This window comes from Pleurotus ostreatus, assembly GCF_014466165.1.
Source record: "Pleurotus ostreatus strain PC9 chromosome Unknown scaffold_10, whole genome shotgun sequence".
NCBI classification, from domain to species: domain Eukaryota; kingdom Fungi; phylum Basidiomycota; class Agaricomycetes; order Agaricales; family Pleurotaceae; genus Pleurotus; species Pleurotus ostreatus.
The window spans coordinates 605,210-615,073 of NW_023503165.1; the positions used below are offsets into that span (position 1 = coordinate 605,210).

General features: G+C 50.4%; 5 protein-coding genes across 5 annotated transcripts; 2 read left to right on the plus strand and 3 right to left on the minus strand.

Annotated features, from left to right (window-relative positions):
- Window positions 1–214: 214 nt before the first annotated feature.
- Window positions 215–2,154, plus strand: PC9H_001939 (uncharacterized protein; the record flags this gene model as incomplete). Its single annotated transcript, XM_036771585.1, has 9 exons — window positions 215–542; window positions 600–754; window positions 805–847; window positions 906–934; window positions 986–1,053; window positions 1,103–1,359; window positions 1,409–1,574; window positions 1,628–1,783; window positions 1,848–2,154. 9 exons carry the CDS (start codon window positions 215–217, stop codon window positions 2,152–2,154), a joined length of 1,509 nt encoding a protein of 502 aa, XP_036626206.1.
- A 544-nt stretch (window positions 2,155–2,698) lies between these two features.
- PC9H_001940 (uncharacterized protein) lies at window positions 2,699–3,655 on the minus strand (the record flags this gene model as incomplete). The annotated part of the gene is made up of 4 exons (XM_036771586.1): window positions 2,699–3,052; window positions 3,103–3,267; window positions 3,328–3,558; window positions 3,614–3,655. 4 exons carry the CDS (start codon window positions 3,653–3,655, stop codon window positions 2,699–2,701), a joined length of 792 nt encoding a protein of 263 aa, XP_036626207.1.
- A 777-nt stretch (window positions 3,656–4,432) lies between these two features.
- On the minus strand, window positions 4,433–5,474 carry PC9H_001941 (uncharacterized protein; the record flags this gene model as incomplete). Its single annotated transcript, XM_036771587.1, has 2 exons — window positions 4,433–4,924; window positions 5,070–5,474. 2 exons carry the CDS (start codon window positions 5,472–5,474, stop codon window positions 4,433–4,435), a joined length of 897 nt encoding a protein of 298 aa, XP_036626208.1.
- Window positions 5,475–6,341: 867 nt separating this feature from the next.
- PC9H_001942 (uncharacterized protein) lies at window positions 6,342–7,189 on the plus strand (the record flags this gene model as incomplete). Its single annotated transcript, XM_036771588.1, has 2 exons — window positions 6,342–6,436; window positions 6,505–7,189. The coding sequence occupies 2 exons, from the start codon at window positions 6,342–6,344 to the stop codon at window positions 7,187–7,189; spliced, it is 780 nt and encodes a 259-aa protein (XP_036626209.1).
- A 739-nt stretch (window positions 7,190–7,928) lies between these two features.
- On the minus strand, window positions 7,929–9,184 carry PC9H_001943 (uncharacterized protein; the record flags this gene model as incomplete). Its single annotated transcript, XM_036771589.1, has 3 exons — window positions 7,929–8,840; window positions 8,902–9,064; window positions 9,120–9,184. The coding sequence occupies 3 exons, from the start codon at window positions 9,182–9,184 to the stop codon at window positions 7,929–7,931; spliced, it is 1,140 nt and encodes a 379-aa protein (XP_036626210.1).
- Window positions 9,185–9,864: the final 680 nt, after the last annotated feature.

A 9,864-nucleotide genomic window follows, 5' to 3' on the forward strand; every position in this document is an offset into this window, starting at 1 on the left:
TGTACATAGTGGGCTTCTCATTTTCTCGCTTGACCACGCCCCTGAATACATTGGGGAGGAAGTATCTTATGACTGGTGACCCTTGTACATTCGCACATTACTTACTCACTGTGAGTCAGCGTCCGCTTCCTTCTACCCCATGGGGCTTCCATATGAGAACCGTATCACGGTACAAAAGGCATGACCTCCTGTTGCTCAACTTACGCTTACTATCATGTCCGTCCCAGGTGCAACACCGTTCAAAATTGCTGTCCCGGATGATGCCTTGAAACAACTCAAGGCCAAGCTCGACCTTGCAACATTTCCTGACGAACTCGAAGATGTGGAGTGGGACTACGGCACCCCCCTCAAAGATGTCAAACGGCTCGTGGATAGGTGGCGTAATGGCTACGACTGGCGCGAGCATGAAGCTAAGTTGAATGCCGAGCTTCCCCAATTCACCAGGGATATCGAAGTCGAAGGACACGGGACGTTGAACGTCCATTATGTCCACCAGGAAAGCAGCAATGAGAAAGCCATTCCGTTGTTGTTCGTCCATGGATGCAAGTAACATCATACGTCTACGTTAAGCTTACGACTGATCAATCGTTGACCTGAAGGGCCTGGCAGCTTCATCGAAGTTCGAAAGATATTGCCGCTCTTAACCAAAGGAACAGAAGGGCCTAGCTTCCATGTCGTAGCCGTAGGATTGCCTGGTTACGGATTTTCTGAGGCTCCCAAGAAGAAAGGATTTAGTACCCCACAGTACGCGGAGGTCAGCCATATTTTTGACTCGTGTCAGAGGCAAACCAAATTGGGGGTTAGGTTGGCCACAAGTTGATGTTGTCTTTGGGTTATAATGAGTATGGTACGTGTATTTGTAGTTCATTTAGCCACACTCGTACTCAGTGACCTTTCCTCAATAGTGACTCAAGGAGGCGACTGGGGTTCTCTCGTGAGCAAGGGATAATATTTTGCCCGTTCGCACATTAACCATCCATCCCAGATCACGCGTCAGATAGCAAGTGAATACGGCGGGAAAGCATCCAAGGCATGGCACACCAACATGCCGATGTAAGCTTATTATTCTTAAGTAACACGCTCGACTCATCGTGACTCGTAGGGCGTTGTCACCTCACCCACTGTATCAACCGTTAAGCTACCTGCGATACGCGCTAACCCCTTACAAGCCACATGAGAAAGCTGGCTTGGAACGATCCGCCATGTTCTCTCTCAAGGGCCGCGGATACTTTGCCATTCAATCCACGCGGCCGCAAACGCTAGGATACGGTCTGGCTGATTCCCCCGTTGCTCTCCTTGCCTGGATATACGAAAAATTAGTGGGCTGGACCGATAACTATCCTTGGGAAGACGATGAAGGTGCGTATTTGCTTTTTTGGCTGTACTTCTTTTGTTGAAGAGTTGCCAGTTTTGACTTGGGTCTCTATTTACCTATTCTCTCGCGCCGGTCCGACCGCGTCTACCCGTATCTACTACGAAGTTATACAGAACAAGCATTTCGGGGACAAACTCGTACCCAAGGTTCCAACTGGTTTCTCGTATTTCCCTCAAGAAATTGTGCGCAATCCAATTTCGTGAGTCAACCATATTGCTGCCCTCGCACATCCCCTACTAATCTGCTACGAAGTTGGACTCGTGGCGCAGGCCACGTCGTGTACCAAAAGGAACACGACAAAGGGGGTCATTTTGCCGCCCATGAGCGGCCAGATGACCTTGTAGGGGATCTCCGAGAAATGTTTGGGAAGAAGGGACCATGCTTTGGTGTCGTACCTGGAAAGGATGGGTATTAGCTACGGCGATGCCTCTGTTTATCTCAATGAAATGTTTGGAGACGAAAATGCATATAGGGAGCTCGATGATGGCACTTGGAGTTCACAAACCTGGCGTAGTCGCACAAATTTGACGGAGCAGTTGAAAGTCGTAGCGATACAACTCTTCACGGGCGAGATACATCGCGATCCCACCTATGTTATCCATCAAGTATACATTAAGGCCATCCAACTTGCCGACATGCTGATGATGTGCGACGAAACTCGAATAAGTCGCCTCTACATATCCCAGGAGCTCGAGGTCCAGAGCGGAGGCAGCACCACGAAACTGGACGACGTGGTTTCCCGCGACAACGGTGTAACTGGTCCCACCTTGGGCGGTTGAGGGGTTAGCAGGCGCGCCCGTGATACGCTCTGTTTCCTGGTCGCATTGGTGTTGGGTCACAGGCTCGTTCTATGAAAAGAACTGTGAGATCTGGTAGCGTGACAGGTCCGAAATCAATGTCTCCCTGATGTGGCAGGATGCTTTACTCAAGAATACCAATTAAGAGAAATATCTGTTGATCCTGAAGTGGCATGAATACCCCGATGGACAGCAAGGAAGAATGGGGGGCTGGTAAGCAAAGGAATTGAGGGAGCTGATGGGCGCACATTCTGAGTTGCTCAAGTAGTCCTAAGGATGGCAGTGCGTGAGTGTTGTGGATTCATTAATCACCTTACGCCCACAGATACCACACGCCCTTATTCCGCCTGATCTTCAACGTTAGAACAAACTGGGTGATATATCGTTGAGCGTCTGCTCTTATTTTCCTTTTTCAGGGTTGATTTAATTATTTAGAATGACTTCCTCTATACAAAACTGAACAAGTGCGGTAATGTTATATGATTGCGACCACAAGACTCGATAATAAAGAGCCCACCGCGAAAATCTAACCATGATCCTGCACCTCTGATAACAGCTCTAATACTCGCGGCCCTCGAGTGTCGTATTCAAGGCGGGCCGATACTGCGTCAAACATCGCAGGCGAAGGTACTGCGCCGGCGAAATCGCCCGGTTCATCGTGGAGCTCATCGAAAATGAGGGCGGCTCCAGACAGTCGGGCGATACGACAGCAGGCAGCGTGAAGGGCTAGGTACTTCGGATTTGGGGCCGGAATCACAGTGTCTCCTACAGTCTTGTCTCGAAAAACAACTTGCTCAATGCGCTTTTGATCACGGCCTGTGGGGCGTGCCAATACACTGGCAACACATAGCTTGTAGTGATATTCGTCGTTAGTCTGTTTCTAGAAGACCAATTACTGCTGAGTAAAGGAGGGAAATATCGATAGCATACTAGAGGTTCGAACCAAAGGCTTTGATAGTCAAAGCGATGGTGGTCATGCTGTGCCAGAGAGAGAAGGTTACTCGGGTGGTGAATGCGGTCTCCTTTGAGATCATTGTATATATCTTCACCCCCAAAGTACTGAAGCATGACCCACATAAGGGATAGCTTATGAATCTATGCCAATGTCGAAATGTGTTAGCAATCGAAAGCGATGTGGACAGTCACAAGACACACCTTAGCATCTGGGGCCACATCTGATCCAAGCCACCGGTCTGCTTCAGCTTCTTGTTCTTTTGACAACTGCTCGGCGGGCGTATTGGCTAGATATTCCGGGATAATATGTGCGGCTTCCAAGGGGACGGTAGGTCGGTTTACTTTCGCATGATACTCGTATGCTTCAGGCGTCATGTACTTGTCATCGTAGTCGCCAGCGATGAGATCACGGTGATCATCGCGCTCAAGGATCTGTCAGTGAGGAGGTTTATGAGATGATACATTCTTCTTTGGACAAGACACGCACCAGTTGTCTAGCAGACCCATGAGAAAGACTCCCAGGAGACATTAACAAGACTAAGGATAATTCACGCTTTGGATCGAATGATGGTCGTGATGGATGGTGAGACGGTGCCGGAGTTCTCCCTTGTTGCCTATAAACTAGGAAAGACTTAGAGGGGGGTCAACATGGCAGAACGGAGGGCAAAAAGTCACATATTTTGAGAAAATATTTTGCGTAGAATCGACCAAGTTGAAGCAAAGATGCGTCGTCCGAATCAGGGCAACTCTGGATGGAGCGGGCAAGGTGTTCAATGCCTCCGGGCGAAAGCCGCTCCAGCAGAATGTAGCCTAAAACGCGAATTGGAGGAAGATCCCGATGGTCCAGATTACTGCTCATCAAACGTTGTTCGAGAGAAACGACGCGATCGTACGAGCTCTTGCATTTCTCGGATAAAGAGGCTACTTTCGGCTCAAAATTGCTAGGAAGAGGGGTCGGTTCCAACAGTCCAGTCGGTCCAATCATGTTGTTGATGGGAGAGGAGCAGAGGCCACAGTTACTCGTGCCCACAGGCGCCCACTGCCCCTGTTGCCGTCCGCCATAATGCTCCTCCCTACACAGTGTGCAGGATAACATATGATTGCTAACATTACATATCCAATATGTGGAGTGTGTTTTACTGTGAAGTTGGACTCGCACGTCGTGTACCAAAAGGAACACGACAAAGGGGGTCATTTTGCCGCCCATGAGCGCTCGATGATGGCATTCCACAACGAGCTCAGTGTAGATGGACTCGCGTACATGCATATGGTTCGACAGAAAGTACCCGCATGAATGGAACGCAAATCATTGCGAAGTCGAGGCCAAGTTCCCCAACACCGCAGCGTCAAGGTACATGAATCCGTAGCTTCCCTCCCCCACAACCACCTTTTCATCCGCTTCGTTGTACTCCCATCCATGCGCTAGAAAGATCCCAACCAATCTGGCGACTTCGACGCGGTCGTCAACACGGGTCTCACCCATGGCCTGGTTGAAGGCCTCCCAGAAGACGCTTCGGAGGGCTTCGTGATTGGCGTGGTAGCACCATCCCTTTCTCACTCTGTCCATACCAAGCATGGTCTCGAGGCCGCCAAGGGACATCCCGAACGGGCTGATCTGCGCGTCTTTCCAATCACAGACGCCCACAAGCCTCCCGGTGCCGGGGTCAACATGGAGATTGTTCTCCAGTAGATCGGTGTGGTTTGGCACCATTGGCCAGTCCTTGTCAAAGAGTCCCGGGAGACGTGCAATAAGGGAGTCTAGTGTCTGCCGAAAGCGAGAGGGCAAGCCTGCAGCAAGCTGCACGAGCTGTGATGAGTAATTATCGAGTAGAACCACGCGGTCTGGAGATGGCATGTTCGCCGGCGTGTTGTGCCAGGCAGAGGCAAAAAACCTGCATCGGGCCAGATGAGCTGCTGGGCTGCTCCTTGGACCTGGAGCTCACAAACCTGGCGTAGTCGTGCAGGGTTTGATGAAGGAGTTGAAAGTTGTTGCGATACAGCTCTTCTCGAGCGAGATACATCGAGATCCCACCTATGTTATCCATCAGGTAGACGTCGAGGTCCCCCAGCTTGCCGGCACGCTGGTGGTGTGGGACGAAATCTGGATATGCCGCCTCGACGTATCCTAGTAGCTCGAGGTTTAGAGCGGAGGCAGCGCCACGAAACTGGACAACGGAGTCTCCAGCGACAACGGTGTAGCTGGTCCCACCTTGGACGGCTGAGGGGCTAGCAGGTGCACCCGCGACGCGCTCTGCTTCCTGGTTGCATTGCAATTGCGTCGCAGGTGCGTTATCCGAGAAGAACTCTGAGATCTGGTAGTGTGACAGGTCCGAAATCAGTGCCTCCATGATGTAACAGGTTGCTTGGGTACTGCCAGAGAGATATTTGTTGACGGCAGATTAGTTCGACTATTGCTGTGGATAGCAAGAAAGGACGGAGGCTGATCAGAGGAAAGGGATTGGAGGGAGTTGATCAGCGTGTATTCGCCCGCTGCTGAAGTAGTCCTACGACGGCACGTGCATGTGTGGCCGCGGCAGGATCATGATGGTAGGCAACTTGATTACGGCCAAAAGGAGAGGAAACGGAGGGATACTTGCAATCTCGGTTTGTTCAAGGATGGGATATCCCAGGTGTGTGGGCGTCTGTGGACGTCTTAAATAAACTCCGCCCTGAGGTTACAACTTACAACTCACCATCCGCCATCCATGGGGGACACCGTTAAACAAGGTTTCTTACATCTCGGTGCGTCTCCATTGTTCTGACGCTAACATTCAACGGCTCCCATGCCTGGGATTGTGATATAATTTAATTTCGGTGAGCCTCGCTCTTGTTTTGGCATTACTTGTTCATCTGTAGTTAGACTTTAGTCGCCTTGGGTGGCTTGTATTTCTTTCAGCGCACCCGTTAAGAGGTCTAAAATGATGGATTGGGCAGGATGGAACAGTAAACAAATGGGCAATTCCATCTCAGGGTGCACGTTACAATTCCTGACGCCCCTCGGGTCAAGCTTCAAGTCTAACGCACACAACGCAACAATAACTAAATTGTTTCTTCCGTGACACATACTGGAGTCTCGTCTTCATTGCAAGTGGTACGGCTATAAAGGCTTGATGTCTCTCAAGAACCTCCTCCATCAAGCCATTGCAGAGAATTATCTTCTATCATCTCCAAATACTATCCATACTATTACACTAGCATAACTCCCATCCATCATAATGGCTGCCGCAGATGTCGCCACGCTCAGCCCTATTGATATCCCAGGTCTTGGGAAACCTCTCAGCGAGGTGGCTATGGGGCTCTCCCGCATCACGTACGTCCAACCATTGGCACTGAGAAACTCTCCGAGTCCTTGACTAACTCAGATGCTCTTTTTTAAAGATACAACAGCCTCCCCGGCATTGAGGCCCAGGTTCAGCTCCACCGTGAGCACACCGAGCATATCAAAGCTCTCCTTGCAATCATTGACCGCCACTCAATGAGCCATTTCTTCGGTATCCACTCTGCCCATCGCCACGGCATGCTCCCAAACGATACCGTCCGCCTTGAAGAAGACATGGGCATCAATGGGCTCACCTGGAACAGGGCCACGGACATCCATAATCTTAACACTCGCGACATCCACACCACCTTCTTCAAGGTTAATGAAGCTGGCCTGGCACCTTTCGAGTTTGCCGCCGGCCCATCCCCTGTTGCTGGAGAGGAGATCCCCTCCGAGTTCTTGTCCGAGTTTGCTACCTACGTCAAGGACAAGGGACTCACTGGGCTGGTGTCCCTTGAGGTTGGGAATTTTGCTGCCGGCCAAGTAAAGACTGCCGAGCTAGAGATTCAGTGGGGTGATAAGGAGCTCCTCACCGTTACCGTGCCCGTGCCCGCTCTCATTAACGCAGGGATGGAGTTGGTTCCAACTGGCTGGAACCTCAGCCCCCGCGACGCCGGCACCCACTGGGCCAAGCTAACGAAGCCCGTTAACACACACAGGGTCTTTTTCGACTCCACTGAGTCTGTTACTCCTGAGCTTTTGTTCGTCAAGCTCATGGAGATGGGGCTCATCTTGAAAGTCTGAAAGGTTTTTGTGTGTCGAGATGAAAGCGCGTCTTTCGCCCCACAACAATCTATACACGCTCTTCGTCGCCCTATAGTACCACTCAGTTCTCTGTAATTAATAGATAATTGCACCTAAGTAATATTCAGCTAGCCCGTAGTCGTGCTAGTGGGGCTTCATTGCGGACTAAACCATGGTGGTTTCGACTTAGTGCTTGCACCCACTTTCCTTCCTTCCTGTGGAGGGGAGGCTCTGAAAGGCATTCATAGTCGTTGTGCGTGGCTAAGATCCCATTCATGGCCGAGTTAGCAACATTGTACCTAATTTCAATGTGCAGCCAATGTGCAGCATTACTTCGCTCAAAGGCGTGAACCGCCTCCTTTGGCGGCCGCTAAGCCTCAGTCAGCCTGTGGTTGTCAGAAGCGAGAGGTTACTCAGGACCCGGATTACGACCTTTACTCAAATCACTTTAATATCGTTCCTGGGCACAGTGGCTCTGCTCGATTCCTTTCGACGCATACCATGATGTCTAGATAACTAGTCATATCCTAAATAGGTAAGAAAACTACTGCTTTGAGAAATGTGAAAGGGGCTACGCTCTGCGTGGACACCGGCAGGAGAGAAGAAAAATTGAAATCAAGAAGGTAGAGATATAAGGTATATGCAGGGTATAGCCGTATAACCGAATACTGCCAGTGAGAATATATAAGAAATATGATAAGCAAACACGACACATCTCAGATAACACAGAGGCTGATTGTTATGAATCCCCACCAGGGCGGTGAACGTTGAGATGGCGTGAAAGGCCATCACGCCTTCCAGTCGAGTATTTGCAAGAGGGAAATGGGCACACGAGCCTCTTGGGTGCTCCTCTATTTGCGGCTTTCCGAACAGGGCAGTTATACGACCGCCAGTGTCGGATAACGTCGCCATGGCGTTTGATGCCTTTCCCGCACATATTGCAATACCACATCTGGTCGTGCTCGCTGAATATAGGTGCGAACTCGCTCGATCCGTCTACCACTTGTATTGATGCGCCGGAGGATGCGATGACCTTTGATTTGATCGCAATGCGTCGTTGGCGTTTGGTAGCTTTGAATTGACGCACGGCATCGTCGTAGCTCAGCTCGTCCCCTGGGGAGACATCGGCAGTGCTCCGTGGCGAGCCTTTGGGATCATGAAGAGGAGGCGAGGGTTCCCTTGTAGCGGGCGGTGATATGTGTGCACTTGGTAAGCGGGGTATCTCATCTGAGAACGATGTCAATGAGTTATTCGAGTATGAGCGGGGGATCGGATGGTATAGCGGGGTATACGAGGGCGTGATTGGGTGCTCGACAAGGCCTTCTGGCGATGGTACAAATGGCTGCGCCGGCGTTGTCAGCAAAGGGCCAACTTGAAGCTGGGTATCGGGGCGAGCCGACATGGAGGAGGTTGGAATAGGGTGGAATGGATGAAGGCTTAGTAGAAAAGAGTCTAAGGAAGGATCCCAGGGGATATCATCTACGTTGTTCACCGAGAAATCAATATTATTCGCATCGGTTCGGCAACCCATGGACATGTTATCAAGCGCGGTAGGAGGGTAGATATGTGCATTATGAACCGCGGTATATGCATGGGAGTTGCCTGAGGTGGACGGCACGGCGGTGGCATAGTGAGGTTCTTGAGCTGTTGGCTGGGGAGTGATAGATAGACGGTGAGGCTAATGGGATAGAAAGACAGCCGGGATAACATACCTCTGCTTGTTGGGGTAGAGAACGAGTGTCAAGCTGAGGATCCCCATCAAGGAGAGAGCCGTATTGGTATTTACACGGCTCTTGGGTAGGAGGCAGCGAACCGTATGTCCCGTTATTTGTGTCTTCAAACCGAAGATAATTAGGGTCGAATGGGGCAAGTTCCCTGTATTGAGTGTAAGTTATATTGATGTAGACACGTATGGGAATTATTTACTCACATCGGCTGGTTTTGCCACCCATCATGGTAATCGATATACGACCATTCAAGTAGCGGGGGATACATGGATGAATTCAGCTTGAAGGTAGTGTGGCGTAGGGGCGGGCTACGAGAGTGGTATTTGCTGCACATGTTATTCCCCGCGTCAATCGGTTTATATATCGCTGAACGTATGCTGAGCGCGGACGATAGTCAACATACCATCGAGTCATGGCCCTGATGCCTACAACACTGCATTCGAAGCCGGATGATTTCAGGGCTCTGGCGAGAATTGATGGACAAAGCAGTGTGACATCTTAGTGGTAAGCTGCTAAAGTTGCCGGGAAAGAAGCTTGAGAGGGCTTACTCGGTGAACCTTGGAAAAGGAAGGTGACTGCGCTCCCATTGACCAGCGGGATGGTATGCTGTAGAATATCCTTGATTAGAACAGAAAGCATTGATTTTATTCCTTGAGAATGATTAATAGAGGGATGGGCGAGAGATGCGAGCATAAGCCTGGTGCACTGTAAAGTGTGGCGTAGTGGTCTAAAATAGGAAACTTTTACTAAACGATAAATTAGGCCTTGAAAGTTAGGAGTGATCAGTCCTACCCCATTTGGTGTACTGTGGCGATTTCTGCCTTTCCTTCTCTTTGTGCCTGTGCGCTAATTTGCTGTTGAGCACCCCGACACAACGTGTTGATACTTCCTTTGGGGATGGTGAGGTACTGCCATTATCTGAACGATCCAACGTAAACACGCGGTACG